The 17,437-nt window shown below is 36.9% G+C and overlaps 1 protein-coding gene across 3 annotated transcripts in view; it reads left to right on the top strand.

Annotated features, from left to right (window-relative positions):
* Nucleotides 1–13,079, top strand: part of LOC145662223 (cytosolic carboxypeptidase-like protein 5) — a 51,780-nt gene extending 38,701 nt beyond the window's left edge. For 2 of the 3 annotated variants that reach the window (XR_014127014.1, XM_081727559.1), the window contains exons 4-5: nucleotides 4,718–4,916; nucleotides 12,938–13,079. Coding sequence is in view for 2 of the 3 variants with exons in the window: in XM_081727559.1 (XP_081583685.1) it covers nucleotides 4,718–4,888 (171 nt within the window). In the remaining variant the exon portion in view is untranslated. The remainder of the gene's footprint in view (nucleotides 1–4,717; nucleotides 4,917–12,937) is intronic. The other variant, XM_081727560.1, reaches the window with a different exon arrangement.
* Nucleotides 13,080–17,437: the final 4,358 nt, after the last annotated feature.

Here is a 17,437-nt window from a genome sequence, read left to right on the forward strand (position 1 = left end):
ACATAAACATACGATTAACATATTCGAATAGAATTTTCAGGCTCTTGTGACTAGGGACATTTTTAAGTGAATAAAGTTATTTAAAATATATGCAAACACAATAAATTTACATTGTAACTATTGTGCTCATATCAATATTATAATAATTAATTTGTACCCTAATATATTATGGTACCGATTTTTATTCATGTTTCCTAATTTAATATTTTAAATAATTAGGAATAAAGGAAATCTTTCCCAATAATTAGAAACCAATGTTCATATCTTTCAATATTCGTTTGTTGAAGGTGTGAATCACTGAATGTTTTCTGAAATTGATTTGTTGATAAATATAAGTAAAATACACTGATTCATATTATACTTCCCGTAACAAATTCGTTGTATACCTACTTAGATTCTCATAAGATGTTGAACATTTAATTTTCTCAGAGTTTTTATACGTTCATTTATTGACAGTGTCTTATAAATACAGTGTGTCTATAAAAGAACTCCGGGGTTTTGAGGCAAAATATTTTAATTAAAGGAGCAGTTCGAGTTAAAAACAAGTTTGGTGCAATAGAAAGAGTAACAAAAAATAAGAGACCCGTATTTTTTAATATCTTGATAGGCCGTCTCGTTCAGCTTCTACAGACATTTGTTTTAGATGAATCGTAAATAGTAGCGTCACTGGTGGGATACGCGAGAAACTCAATGTGAGTCAGCAACCACTCCCTTGTACGCAGCTGATAAACCTTTAATAGTGCATTGGATTTAATAGATTGTGTTTTGGATTTGTTAGTTGTTTTTCCTACAGCATTAGTATAAAAAAGAGTAGAGAGAGAGCAGTAATTACGTTTGTTGTGCGAAACAGTGTTTCTTCCAGACATGCTTTTAGGGTGGCACTGTCTCCCGGAGCTCTGAGAGATTCCCCCGGAGGAGACCAAAATAATACGTCTATAATGTAATAAATATAATAGTACCGTGTAAAAATAATGTGCCTCTCCGAATACTAAGTGTCCCTTTCCCCCTCTCCCGGATTTTTCTCTGAAAGAAACACTAGTGTGAAGTAGAAAACACGTGTTAGTACAGCGCGTGCCGTGTCTGTGAAGTGAAGTAGAAATGCCTAACACCTGCTATGTTTTCGGTTGTTATTCTTGTGCAATGGAAGCTGAGGACGTAAAGTATCTTTTCTTACGTTTCTAAGTCGTGAGAAATCACCAGATCGATATAAATTATGGCTCAAGAAAATCAATGGAAAAAAAATGTACCAAATAAAATCACTCGTGTTCCAAACATCTTGAAGAGCCAGCCTTCGAGAAGTCAAGTCTACTGAAAGAAAAGTTAATGCCAGTGCCGGATCTAGGCTGGGACCGGGGGCCTAGGTTCCCCAGTTTTTGAGTGACAAAATTGATTTAAGCTATTATTTAGATATTTTTGAAATTTTTTAGTAAACATGATATACATATTATAGTCTGGGTTCTTGAGTTTTTACCGTCCCCCTTCCTTCCTGAGTTTTTACCGTCTAGATCCACTTCTGGCTAATGCCAGGAGAATTATTTACACGCAAACTGAGAAAGAATGCTGTTGCAAGTATATTATTGAAAGGTTTAAAAATCCAAGCCATTGAACAAGCACCGATCTATGTCCAGTTACCAACGTACAAATATCGTACAAGACGCAATTGACGGTTGTAGTCAAGATGAGGCATTAGAGGGTAAAAGAGACAATGTCACTCATGATTCTAAAGATACTGCTTTAGAAATAAGCTATTCCATGTGAATTAGGGAGTGAAATGTACCGGCTTGTAGAAGGAATCAGTGACGATGACTGTTCCTCAAGACATTGATTCATCGTTTAATTTCTCTGTATCATGTGACAATGATGAAACGGGTGATGAGAGTTGCTCCGCGGACAGCTATGAGAATAAAAGAAATTTAAGCGGTGAAGTGTTTTTCGTATTCTGGCAAACTTTACAGATGTTATTTCATTTTTGCCTCATATGTTGCGCTCCTGTACATACCTTGAAGCACAAAATTATAGGGTCAGCGTTAAAAATTGCAACAAAACGTGAACATGAACATACTTATGTTCGGGAATCGGAAGAATTATTAAAGAAAAGGCACTTAGGTGTTGCAGCAATCTCGTCCGCCATCTATTTACATATTGGTTTCAATTTTTTTTTTTTTTTTGAAACGCTGAACTCATGCTTTATAGGATACGTTTTATAATATTATAAAAACGTTTGTACAGCCCACCATCAGATATTATTTTCTACATGCAGATGATATTTGTAAGTCTTTGCAATCCGTTCTGGAAAAGGAAACCGCACTTAGAACGTACCACCGCACCTCTCACAAACGAAATGCTTGGCACTGTGTAGTGTGTAAGCCTGCTCTCGCTACTTGCCCACCTATGACGTCATCACAAAATATTTCTTCCTCTGTTACTCGCTAACGACTGAACGTATCGCGATCAAACCAACACCATTCCTTTTAGAATTTTCAACTCTACAAATGGAAATAAATTGTAAAAAATGCATTTCTAAGTCGCACTACTCCTTTAAGTAAAAAACGTACATACATGTGTTATACATGATTGGAAAGCTTACATTTTCACGTTTGTTTTAACAATTTAATAAAGTTCAATATGAGCCCCGTGAGTGGCACGCAGCCGCTACGTCGTCTCAAGGTCAACGCTCCGCAGTTGTTGATAAAAACATTTCCAATTAGCATGACTAAAACTTTTTGAACTAGTCGTTTCAGAGAAATTAACTAAATTTTGCTCTCTTTTATCGTTAATAAGATATGAATTTTTAAAACTCTGAAGTTTTTTTTATAAACACCCTGTATTTCTTTATTACTATGTGTTATTCGAGGTTTATGATAGAACGTATAATAAAGAAATAGTATTTATAAAAGAAAGGGGAATAGATTTGTGTGTCTACAAGGATTAAAACTGCAACTTCGATGTTTATCAATTTTTCTCTATGTTAATGTGACAGTCATCTAAATATAAAGTCTAATAAAAATTGTATAGTAAAAATAAACTGTCTGTCCTCTGTTAGATGCCATTTCTGGTACATGATTTCTGGTTTTTTATGCTCAAGATAACGAATAATACTTGAAACTATGGTTCATATTTGAGAATTCGATTTCACAAATATATATTTGGTATAGAACAAGATGAACAAGATTTATCATGGAATGTCTCTAACTGAAAGCCAAATTAAGTACATTGTAACTGGTTCATAATGCTGTAATACTTAATTGTGGTAATACCTAATCGATTCATGTCTCACCCATTAATCAGAATCAAACGTACGGTTTGTGTGAAACCGTATCAACGTCAAACACAGAAATATTGTTAACATTAACTTGGATGCAGAGATTAGTTTTCTTTCTGTTAGTTAATGTAATCAACTAACTTACATTCTTAGTTCTGAAATTTAACTAGACAGGAAAGCCTAAACAATGAATCACCATAAAAATAATTATCATATATGAAGTAAAAATGATATATTTTAATTTTACTCCTTTCTGTCATATAAGGCCAAATAGCCTATATCAGAGTGCCATCCTATCTCAAATGTCTATATCTTCAGAGTGTGAAATTGGGAAATTTTTATGAAGTTTTTCAAACTGAATGATAGAATGCAAATTATTGGTAATTAGTTTAAGAAAACTTTAAATCAAGGGGAAGGCTTTAAGTTTGCCGGAATTCATCGGAAGTTCGATGTTTCAAATCACTATCCAAATTAACTATTCTGAGAAAATTTACCTCTGCAATATTCGGAAATTTCTTTTAGTTTATTATTATTATTATTATTATTATTATTATTATTATTATTATTATTATTATTATTTATCAAACGACTATTAAACATTAACTTGCTCTCTATTTTCCTCTGATTTTCTTTAGCACCACCAGAGCATAGTTATCACCCTAGTTCTCTGTCAAAAATATTAATGTTTTTGGACACATTGGGTTGGATTTTGAGTTTTGCGTCCCTTTCAGCAGCGACGTTATATCAGCAGAGATCGTGAACCTATAGCCGATGTGGGATCCGAACCATATGAGCTCCAACCGAGAACCGAACCCGAGTCTCCCACCTTAAAGACTCGTACGCTAACCGCTTAGCCATGTGGGGGGCTCTGATTTTGGACAGAATATAAATTTGCAATTATTTAAGTTATATGTGTTATGAATGATCCTTACAAGTTTTGTAAGAAAAATAATAACGTCTTTGTAAAATAAACTGACTGACCATTCAATTAAAATAGAGACATTTTAGCGTCCCTATTTTCGTTGACAAAAAGTTGGGACTAGGATTAGGAAGAAGGAACTCTAGAACAGGTCGTCTGATACCATTGTGTATGAAATTTCGTTCGTCTCTGAATAAAGTCACCTATTTTTTTCATTATGTAAAATCACATTTTGCATAATTTTATTATCTTTCATCTAACATCACTTGCGCTTATGCCTTTTAACAGATATCTTATCTGGAAAACAAGAAATCAAACGACTTTCTTAAAAACTGTTTAATTTCTAAAATCTTCACTAGAGAGTCACATTATTACTTTAGCAACATAACATTGACTTTGTTTCTCCTTAGCATAGAAAATAATGTTATGATTGATCGATTCTCTCAAATAATATTAACAAAATCTATTTTTATAAGGCTGCTATTAAGTAATTGTCTAGTGACTAAGGTTCTGAGTTGGATCATTTATTCTTGCAGGTAGGTCGTGCGTTGGCGCTATCAGTTGTTGATCTAATCGACTGTCGCCGGCCGTGGAGTCAATTGTCCCAGTCTAGATACAAGAACTTAACAGGACTCAAGCTTTCATTGAAGACACATTTCTATGTGAACCTACTCTCTCGAAGGAAATTTAAACATCGCAGGAAATAATAAAAAAAAACATGAGCAGCATCAGCAGGTGCACACCATGTACTACAATTCTAACTAATTTTAGAAACTTTCATTTTCCTCTTGTTGTCTCATAAAATTTTCCATAACTTATTGTTATAACCATTTCCTCATGTTTTTGATTAATACAAAGGTATTGATATCTACTTTACCCCCATAATCTAGTATGTCAAAACTGAAAACCCGTATGGTGTAAAACGCCAACATACAATAAACTCATACTTTACGATATAAGTACTAACAAGGAACACACATGAATCTGTCATCTGGACATCCAAATCAAACTTAGCCCATTCGATAAACGTAACAAAGATATGTCCATCCAAAAAAAAATAGCTGCCATGGACAACGGAGAAAGTCCCTCGAGTCCATTAGCCCTGTTATTATAAAGAAAATCGCAGACTCGCGGTGTATTGGTATACAAGCTTTTCCCCCATATCTATTTTGTATGCAATACAAAACTTGGTATACACATTTCTCATCCCCCATACTATTAATTGAGATACATTTGGATTGTGTGCTTTACCTGGAAACACTCCGGAGGGGCCCAAAGTTGATGGGAGCTTTTTCTGGAGGGAATTTTCAAGACATTCTCCCAATTTTTCCTGTTCAAGTTTTCCTGGGCTCCAATACATAGCACCTCTGGAAAGCTTGTTTCATGCTAAACCATAAACCATGACTTTATAGTGAATAGTGTTGATGCAATAGCTATTTCACTGCGAGTCTACGAATTTATTTATATTAAAAGGGTTAATGGACCCCAGGGACTTACTCCGTTGTCCATGGCATCTAATTTTTTGTGTATGAACGTATCTTTTTTGCGTTTATAGAATGGACTAGGTTTGATTTGGATGTCCAGATGACAGGTTCATGTCCTTTCCTTGTAGGTTTTTGGATTTGAACATATGCTATGAATTAGTGTGTCTATACCTAAAAAAAATCTTTGTCCTCGATTTCATTCCTGCTAATTATCAACCATTACAATTCCGGAGGGTCATACAGAATCAAGTGCATTTATTACGTGGACATCCAGTAGCAATAGACACGCTCTAGCACCATAGCGTCGAAACAAGAAAGCTCGTTCGCGTTACGGTACAGCCCGCAGAAAAAAAAAACTGCAACTTGATCATGTAAGTTTATTGCGAAACGACGAAATCTTTTGCTCCAAAATAAGTGTGCAGGGGAGGACACCGAGGTTTCTCCGGTAGCATAGGAAAATTAAGCCAAAAATGGCTCGAAACGGGAAAAAAAATATTAGAAAGCAAATTTTCATTTTAACACATTCTATGGACTCCGCTGATACTCCACAGAAAAGTCCTAAAAATCCCACGTGGGCAACCGCCTGAAATGATGTCATCAATATGGCGGCCACGCAACTACGTCTACTTATTCTTATGCGGTAATATCTCATCATAGAACCGACATACAAACTTCGTTCTGGTGCCCAATTAAAGATAAGGCATTGTATAAGTGATTTCAGCTAATATCGTTCTTACATATTGCCGCCATTTTAAAATATGGCGGTTATTATATTAAAAATTAATTTTCTCCGTTTCATTGTATTTGTTTGAAAGTAGATTACTATGAAACTATCATATATACGGAAAAACGCATCGAAGTAAATGTTCTAGAGTGGAGTCTCATCTTTCTAAAGATACCAATATTATTTCTGTATCTTAACAATTAAGCAAACTACTCCATTTTCTGTAGCGCAAGATGTTGAATTTTTAGTACTTAGATTACGCTAAAAATGTGAGAATATTATTACAATTAAAGGCGGAAAAACGTTTGGAAAACAAACTTTTAACACATTTTCTTTAAACCGCTGCGACTTCTAACAAAATCGTCAAAAATAGCACATGAGCATCCACCTGAAATGACGTCATCAATATGGCGACCATGCGAATACATTCATTTATGCTTATACGAAATATCTAATCATAGAACTGAAATATGAACGTCGTTCTGGTGCCAAGTTAAAGTTACATGATTGAAATGATTTGTGTTAATATCGTTTTTATGTGTTACCGCCATTTTAAAATATGTCGGGTATTATTTTCAGCACTTAGATTACGCTAAACTTTTGGAAAGCTAATTTGCATTTCAATAATTCTTTTGTGCGTCTGTAACTCCATAAAAACTTTCCAAAAATAGAAATGGGCAGTGGCATAACATGACATTACTAATATGGCGGCCAAGCGATGGCGATGAAAGTCTTCTATGTAAATTTAAACAGGCATTTTTATATTATAATAGGGTTGAGTGTGCTCTAGGGATATTTTAAGTCGATGAGTAAATAAATATGATTGTATATTTACAAATGTTGAAAGGCAATATGTTGTCGGTTCACTTTGTACATGCGTTGCTCAAACCCCCCCCCCCCCCGTGGCCGGTTCCAACCCGTGCTAGGATTTAGGATTTAGATTTCTGGGTTTTGGGCATCTAAAGCCATTTAACTCTTCACGATTTGAGGGATGACGTCCCTCGGCGAGCACACAATACGGGGAAAGGGAAGGAAGGAAGCGGCCTGGGACCTATAAATGTGGAAAGTCTTATTCAGGGTGGCTGGCCTGAAAAAGTATGTTACACTTTTTCGACTCAGTGCACCACCGGGAATCGAACCCGGGCCCGCTTGCACCGAAGGCGAGAGCGTTAGCGACTACGCTACACGGCGCCACCCAACCTGTGCTGAGAAAGAGAGAATGAACTCTTTTCATTACACACCTGTTACCGCATGGCTTGTGGTAGGCTGGATGCTTTGAGGGGGAGATAGGTTTGAGTGGTGCTTGGAATCAAGTAACTATCTTGAATGTTCATCACCCCGCGCAGCTCTTCCTCATAGACTGTTCCAACAAGCTCGACAATAACCTACCGGAGGAGGTGACGCTTAGTCTATCCTCCGAAATGGCCAACTAACTCGTGCCATTGGACCCGGGAGAGTACGTGTAACCTCATCACGTTCTCAGTGAGGTAGGTAGCTTCTGCTGCCGCCCCTAACGGCAGAGGTGAAGTTTTCGGCTGTCCTCCGAAATGGACAACTTAGCCGTGCCCTTGAGTCCAGGAGATAAGGTTACGTGGTACTCCAGCACGTATGAAAGAGTGAGTTTGGTTTTACCCAGGGGACGGGCCCAATGCCCTACCGGAAGGATGATGTAGGTACTGCCCTCAAAAAGCGTGTCGTACGTGCTCTGGAGTCCGGGATGGGATACCTAGTATCCTAACGGACACTTGTACTTTAGGGGCGCTGAGGAAATGGGAACGTTCATCCCAGGTTTTGTTGGCCTTCCTGGGTGCAGGGTCTACGACTCTACCAGGGTAGCCGCCGCTCCCAAATGGCCATTGTCTTTAAAGGTAGACAGTTTACGTCAGCCATTGAGTCTGGTAATGTACGATGGAGCTCTACTGTAATTAGAGGAAGTTCCGTATTGTTTGAACGACCCTACCGAGGGAGGATGTGGTGGTCCCACCCAATGGTGGCCTACAAGTACCATTGGGTTCAGAATGTAGTTTTTCTACGACGTGTACATGGTACCTAGACATGTAAAAGATAGGTAATCACGTATTTCTTGGGCTACTCTACCAGGGAAGACACGGCTTCCAAATGACAATGTCTGTGTTGAACACACGGTCTACATCAGTCATTGGATCTGTTAATGTACAGTGTACCTCTGCCGTAATTAGAGGAAGCCCTGTATTGCTTGGACGATCCTACTGGGAGGGGAGTGTCAGATTCCTGCCTGCAGGGGGACTGAACTTCGACTGGGGAAAAGTGCCTATCCCATGTATCTGGGTAACAGTTTCTGATCCCAGTGAAAGAGAGGGAACTTTGTAGGATGTGAGCTGGCACCAAACTCAAACGGTGACTTAACACATATCATTGGATCCGGGATGAAATATGGAAGTATCTCGACATGTGTGTGTTACCAGTTGAACGATAGAGGTAGGCAGAGCCCTGGATTGAACTAGCCCCCTTGGGCAATGCCTGGGCTCCTGGATTAGGTTAGACTCTGCCGGGCTGCGGTCATACCATGGGATTCGGTAGCTCATAGGGGCCAATCCCAGGAATCTGGATAACGGTGAGTATTTGTGGGAGATGAGCTTGCTCTGAAATGCACGGGTACCATGGAAGGACTGGCTCGCTATGATTTCTCTTTTACCAGTAGGCAGAACTTCTGTCGCGCAGTGGACGTACCCCACTCCCTAAGAGAATTGGAGTTACACGTCAAAATGATCATATTTGACAAAATTTCTGGGATTATTGCGTGTTCACATTTTTCAGCAGATGAGTGTTATCAGAATCCTACTCACAAGCAGTTCTTCAAGTGTCACACTCCGATTTGCTTCAAACTCCTGTAGTGAATAAAGGAATCAAAAGTAGGACAAACATGATTTTATATCGGCCAACGTGGGGAATGAAGGGGTGAACACCCCCTTAAATTGCGAACGTAGGGCAATATGACACATGGCAGGAAGGCCATAACTAGCAACGCACAATGGGAATTTGCTTGAAACTCCTGGAGTGAATAAATTAATCAAAAGTACGACATACGTGTTTTTTTAATATCGGCCAACGTGGGAAATGAAAGGGGTAAACATCCCCTCTAAAGTGTAAACATAGGGCAACATGACACATATTAAGAACGTCATAAGTAGTTACACCGTTCAAGATATACATTGGCTAATGTTGGAATACAGCTATAAGTTTGGCCACTTTACGTGAAAGAATATTGAATGCCCTCTTAAGTGCTCACAACCACGTTTCTGGCCTTAAATGAAGCGAGGTTATGCTCCTGACGTGTCTGGAGAGCCTGTCGCTGCAGATCTACGTCAAGCAGCGGTAAATGTGCACCGACGGTTTTTCAAAGTTCTGAAGCATGACAAGCTCATGTAATTTGCGGTTTTACCTGAAGAGACTTGCTTTTCCCTACAGTACGACTGTTTTCGGGACGTTATTTTCTTGTAGTGTCGCATAACGGACGTTAAGACAATCTCTTTCGTTTTTCACCCTTTCATAATTCAACTGCGTTCCTCTTGTATTCCAAGTCCACAGACTCACCACTAATAACACCGGAGATTTCCGATACTCTCCTTCGCACATATTCCTGTAACTTTCATCCACTTCTCCAGAGCCGGTTATATCATTTAGTTGCATGACATCCTCATCCAAACTAAAGTGTACAGTAACATGTTCGTTGTATATTGACATGACTCTATCTGCAGCGTCATTGATCAATTCCCTGTTTGAAGATGGTTCTGGAATGTCTACAATAGTAAAATAGACTGCAAGTAGACGAATGATGTTTAATGGGTTTACATCCATTTTAGATAGGGCCCTATAGCTTTCACTTATTACTGCCCAATAAACATAATGATAAGCATGCCTTGTTGTGCATATATATAACTTCTCGGCACACTTGTACTTGAATATATTACTCTGATGGACGCTTTATTCTGATGTGATTGTCTTTTTATTAATACGAGATAACATTCTACTTGTAACACGCTTATCAAAGAAAAAAAACTAATTAAATTCAGTATCCAATTGTGATATGAATTTTTTATAATTATAATTTAATTTGTAGTATCGTATGATGTAACTGTGCTCTAAAAACTCAAGATATTGCTTTCTAAAAAAGGTACAAACAACAATTCAAACTGTAGTAACCACAAGCGTGCGCAGATGGCGGCAAGTGGGTGCGCTCGCCCCACCTAAAGTTTTGGCATTGCGTTTATTTTCGATTTTTAAAAATAATTTTCTCAGCTAGTAAAGATTATGTTTCACAAAAACGGACCCTGAAAGACGTCTGTAATCATCGCTATACAAAGTAACACTTTGAACTTTGCAATACTCGACCAAAATTTCCCGCTTTAATTATATTTCAGTCTTTCTTCCATTTGTTTCTTCCCAGCAATATATTAACACACACACCTAACACACTATCTGTAGGCGCCGACTTTAAAAGGGCTTTTCTGTTCCCTCTCTCCAGTCTAAAAGCAGAGGAGTTTTGCTCTTATAATTTGAATGTAGAGTCAGTTTTCTTTATCTCCTCTTCTTCAGTGTACATAGAGATTCCAAAATACGTAAAAGGAATGCCCTAAGCCTTTTCTATCTTCAAGACTAGAAATTCCGCTATTTGAGAACTTGACATACCAAAATTATGCCATTATAGGCAGCTTCCGACTGACAGCTTTCAATGGAACGGAGTATGACAATTATTTTTATGCTTGTCAATACAAAAGACTGCTCCTCCCTGTTGAGAAGAATGCTATAGATCTTGAAAACTTTCTGGTTGCAAGAAATTTCACCTTTCGGCATCTTCGCCGCAGATCAAGTACCCATGTTCAGTGCTCTTACGAAATGAATGACAATGACTCAGATTTATGTAATGAGGAATTTAAAATTGGTTAACAGGTTTCCCAAACCTCGACTAGCCAAATCCTTGAATTTGAACAAAATCATAAATGTCGTTCCTGGGTCCGCCACCTTCCCAGATACTTCAACATCCTCCGGACAAATGAAAATAAAAATTAACTTCAGGAGTACCGCTATTGATTTGCCCCCCTAATCCAAAGGTCTGCGCACGCCTGTGGTAGTAACGAATTCCAATCTCATCTCTCATCTTGGCCATTATTTACAAAGGATCTATCTATTGTTTTCTTAAATCTCTCCATAACAACAGGAATTCACTACTCACGTTGCATGCAAATAATGACACAATATTTGTAATTTATCTGCCATATCCCAAACGTATCGACTACTATTCCAATGTTTTGCACTTATTGTTTCTTCCTTTACGAATTTTAGAAGCACGAATCGAAAGAGTGCGTTGCTCGTTATAGCCTTGCTAAAATGTGTCATATTGCCCTATGTTCACACTTTAGGGGGGTGTTTACCTCCTTGATCCCCGACATTGGCCGATATTAAAAAAAAACACGTATGTCCTCCTATTGATTTCTTTATTCACTCCAGGAGTTTCAAGCAAATGGGAATGTAACACTTGGAAAACCTTGCTTGTCAGATTCAATCTGCTCTCATCGAAAAGGAAAACGTAACTCCTCTCTTCCTCGGATCAGTACTGATATTTTTGGTAGCACTGTAAACTGTGTCGTGGATATATAGGAGTGAACGAAATAGAATGTAATAGTCACCGGAAAAAGACGCCACCCCTATTAGTTGACGTTTCACTGTGGAGCGTGAGATAGGGCGACTTAGAGTTTTCTTAGTGTTCGCAGTTGCATCTGCTGCTTGACGTTGGTACCTTCTAGCCTGTTCACAATGTAGTGATCAACCTTTGTCGTATTTGACCGTGGTCGACCGTCAATTCTCTTTCGCACAGCATTGCCTGTGGTTCGAAATCCACCTTATTCACGTAAAATCATCTTGTAGGCAAAACCAAACCCTTTTTTGATACTTATTACACTCCGTCGTTCTTCCAGTTTCCCGATGATTCTTTCGCGTGTTAAGTGACCCAAATATCTCCGGGGTCACGTTATTTTAAGTGACATCACCCCAATGTCTTGTAACTGCTTCCTGACTGGTACGTGCTGTCCGGTCCTATTCATTCAACTGCTTCATATTGGGGAAAATATCCATTCGACGCAACGGTAATGCAGACGTCTCACTATGCAACATCTTGTTGTACATGTGTAGGAAACCACCGGCAATATCCTGGCAGGCTTTCATTAATTTCCATTGACTACGCAATATTTTATGTGAACTTACTTATCTCATCCTTAAGTTTTGGACACCAGTGTATTAACGAATGGCAATATTTCATGACTTTCATATAATAGACCAAGGTTATATATACTTGCATCACATATATTTGCATCACATTGAAAATTTGTATTTTTCTACCTCTACGTTTATTAACATGTAATATAGATCGAGACTTGCAAAACATTAGTATTGCTTATTAGAAATATAGAAATATATAATAACAAAATATTTCAATTACATAGTTTAATATTTTCTTGATCAAATGTAGTACTTTCAACTGTTTTAAATATCATGTTTCTTATTTATTTTAGGTTTATGTTAACAAAGAGTGTTTGGGAAGGTATAAATATATAAAACTAAACAGCTTGTTGGAATTTGTTTTCGAGTTTCCTCTACCTGACAAGTGAAGCACGTTGTAATTTTGACTTAGAAATTAAATTTGCTTCAATGTAATTCCGTGTTTCTGTTTACTGTAGACTTTTTAGTTGTTGTAGCATTGTAGTGCTTAAATATAGATTTAATGTTTTCGAACACATGGATCTAGAAGGTTGTTATGAATACACCAAGTAAAAACGTAGGTTGAATGCATAAATCCTGTTGGTTTTGGACTTTAGAGCCTGCCTTATTAAAAATAATACAAAATTTACCATTTTTCTTTTGATTGATTATTCATCAGTGAAAGGTGATAATGAAATGCAAGTTAACAGAATAATAAATAATGCTATTCTACAACAGAAAATATGAACCTGAAGGATGTTCAGTGTTGCCATCCATAGAAATTAAAGGCAAACTTTCTTTCTTTTTTTTTTTTTTTTTTTTGAAAACTTTCCAAACAGCAGAGATAGAGATAGAAGTTCTTCAGGCTTTGACATTACTTGGATCTCTAGAAGAATTTAAAGTAAAACATGGGCAATTAGTCGAGCAATTCATTTGTCAAGTTTACTTGCCAGGAAAAAGTATCATAGGTGAATTGCGCTGGTGGATGTTTTCAAGAAAAGATGTGCAAACTAAAAATTTACCTCCAAAAAGCTTCCCTAACACCACATATTGTAAGAGTACCTTATCAAGTGTTCGAGTGACACATGCTGATAAGCAACACCCAAAGCTCTCAGAATCATCACAGTATAGATGGGAGGAATCTGGAAGCACGTATTCTCCTATGATGAGTTCAATGTCATATGCACCAGAATTATTACTGAAACTAGTACCTTGTGGTTGTAGGAAAGGACCTTGTGTTGTAAATTGCATATGTAAAACACGGACTTTATCGTGCCCAGAAATGTGTAAGTTTGGTGGCGATGATAGACTTGCGATAATAGCGATTTTGCTGACAACAATAAAGAACCCTTACACTCGGAGGATGACTTGTGAAGTTTTCTCTACACAATACTTTTATGTATTAATTATAAAATAAAAAAGAACATATGTTCATATGTTAAAAATAATGTAGTTGAAACATGAAACACGCAGAAATTTCCCATCATCTTAGAATATTACATGTAAAGACAACCTCCGATAAGTAATAAATAAGCCAGCAAATAATTTTCAGAGTTGTCATTGGTAAAGGGTATGTCCATCCAATGCATTGTTGACTCCCTACTTTCTTGACTGGTGAGCAACCAGGGTCGATATGGGTTTGTAGAGAACAGGCTCTGTAGACGTGTTCAAACAGGAATCGAAAAACCTATCAACGGTACCGACAGTATTGTAGTCAATTCTCGGGTCACTGTGCGCCACTGGAGAGACTTCCGGTGGAGATCTTTGGGTCTATTCTCATCTCTTAGCTCCGTTTCGTCATTCTATGGCCGCACACTACTCTTGAAACTACAGAGATCCTGCAGTATGTTCACAAGAAGTGACGAGAACCGACCCAGAAACACAGATTGTTTATTTGTGGCGGCACATATCTCCGCTGACCGACAGGTCCCTCGGGCATTGTGGGTATGGGGACAACAGGAAGAGTGCAAATCACGGTGTCGCATTTAAAATTTTCCCAGTGTCAGAGCTCAAAACAGCCAAACACTGCTGATCGGCTTTTTGACCCATGGGTCAACTGAACTTGCTTTGGTTCCAGTTGGAAACCATTCTTGGACTTAGTTATGATATCTGGCAGACTCGTAACTACGACTGTGTTATGGGGGAGGCACGGTTCAGTTTCTTCCTTGACATACACACACACACACACACAAAACAAGCTCAGTTGACGCATAGGTCGAATTAGCAGAGAGCTATCAGCAGTGTCTGTTTAGAGCCTTGGCACTGAAACAATTTCAAATGCGACATTGGGGTTTGCATATTCGGAAACTAGAGTGCCTTCCATCCTCTAGTAAAAATAGATATGTCATAATAATCGAAAACGACCGTGTTCAATCCATAGATGTTATGGTCGTGAGGTGAATAACACTCATGATGCTGTTAACTCCAAGTTTAATTGGTAAATTTTTACATTATATATTTTGAAATCTGATAGAATTCGTGCATTTGCCGTGCGAAGGTCAGCTGGTTTATATATGTATATATCGAGTTGCAAGGGGGGGACAGTTGCAAATGCAACAAAAATCGCTGTAATTGTTTTATTGTAGCAACTACTGTGAGCGGAGTTCTCCGTCTGTCTCAACGTCTGCTGGTCATAACTACATACTCATACAGAATCATTCTAAAAATTTGGTGTAAATCGATTCAAATAGGGACGAAGAAATATTCTGGACAACAGATTGATAGCCGTTGAAAGATACACAAAAAAAAAGGAACGTATATATTTCATTCGATCGATTTCAAAATTTGTACGGCAAAACAACCTTAAATTTGAAGGTCTTAAAAGGCTACCCACCAAATTTGGTGTAACTAGGTTGAATAAGGACTGAGAAAAGCCCCCTTCCAAAAAAAGGTCGAAAAGCCCTTAAAAATTCCCCATTGTCAAAAATTATCCTTTAAAATCGGCAACCTTGCTCTTCTTAATTATGAAACGAGTTGCATAACATAAGTAGCACTCAAACCAATAACATGTTTTCTTTTGTACAGATTACGGAATCCACCTCCGTCTGAAGCCTTGGAAGAAAGGACTTTATATATATATATATATATATATATATATATATATATATATATATATATATATATATATATATATATATATATATATATATATATATATATATATATATATATATATATATATATATGAATAAAGAACAACTTTATATCTCTGAAACGGTAAGAGATATAAAAATATTATAATAATCTTTTCTCAATCTTTTTTCATTCTGAACAAAATATGTTATTTACAAAATTTGCATACAATTACCATTAACGAAAATGAAATGAGATGAAATCTCTGAGTTTTACGTCCCACGGTTATGCCGGTTAGGATAAAGGAGACGGTGAAGATGAGTAATGAATGAAATGGTGGAATGAAGAAAGTGGGAGGAAACGGGAGAACCCCGAGAAAACCCACGCATGCGGTGTTTGTCCACCACAAAGTCCACTTGGCGGGGGCTGGGAACGAACCCAGGACCCCAAGCACCACAGGTGAACGCTCTACCACTGAGCCACCGCGGCCCCCTAACCATAAACGAGTTACAGACGAAAAAAGATATTTGTATCTATTCTGGCGGCCATCTTGAAATTATGACGCCATAGAGCCCGTCTTTAATAGAATCAGGCCAAACAGCTGGTAGCACATGATTATATGCTCCATTACAAATAGATGGCGATGTCCCAATATTTCTTTATTCAAAATCCCACGGACTAGGAAATATTTTCTTATGCCCCTGCAGTATCATTAATGTTGACAACAGTGTATTCTGTCCCATCTGAGTCCGAGGACGTACCCATTCTGTTGAAAAGTACTATATAGAGGCACAAAATAATGCACAACAAAAAATAAAAAGCAAGCATGAGAAACTCAGTGCAATGATAAAACTAATATACTCTAACGAATCACTACAAATACTACCACTAAGACCACAAGTATTCACTCACTCACTCAAAATAACAAGTTTTTTTTTAAAATAATCAAAGACAGATAGTTACTACAAATCAAGTATAGGAAACAATTTTCAATATTTTTATTAATACAATAAATCAAAGACATATAGTTTCTGCAAATCAAGTATAGGAAACAATTTTCAATATTTTTATTAATACAATAAATCAAAGACATATAGTTTCTGCAAATCAAGTATAGGAAACAATTTTCAATATTTTTATTAATACAATAAATCAAAGACATATAGTTTCTGCTAATCAAGTATAGGAAACAATTTTCAATATTTTTATTAATACAATAAATCAAAGACATATAGTTTCTGCAAATCAAGTATAGGAAACAATTTTCAATATTTTTATTAATACAATAAATCAAAGACATATAGTTTCTGCAAATCAAGTATAGGAAACAATTTTCAATATTTTTATTAATACAATAAATCAAAGACATATAGTTTCTGCAAATCAAGTATAGGAAACAATTTTCAATATTTTTATTAATACAATAAATCAAAGACATATAGTTTCTGCAAATCAAGTATAGGAAAGATTTTCAATATTTTTTATTAATACAATAAATCAAAGACATATCGTTTTTGCAAATCAAGTATAGGAAACAATTTTCAATATTTTTATCAATACAATAAATCAGAGACATATCGTTTTTGCAAATCAAGTATAGGAAACAATTTTCAATATTTTTATCAATACAATAAATCAGAGACATATCGTTTCTGCAAATCAAGTATAGGAAACAATTTTCAATATTTTTATTAATACAATAAATCAAAGACATATCGTTTCTGCAAATCAAGTATAGGAAA

Source organism: Thermobia domestica, chromosome 10 (assembly GCF_964235325.1).
Source record: "Thermobia domestica chromosome 10, izTheDome1.hap1.1, whole genome shotgun sequence".
NCBI lineage: Eukaryota > Metazoa > Arthropoda > Insecta > Zygentoma > Lepismatidae > Thermobia > Thermobia domestica.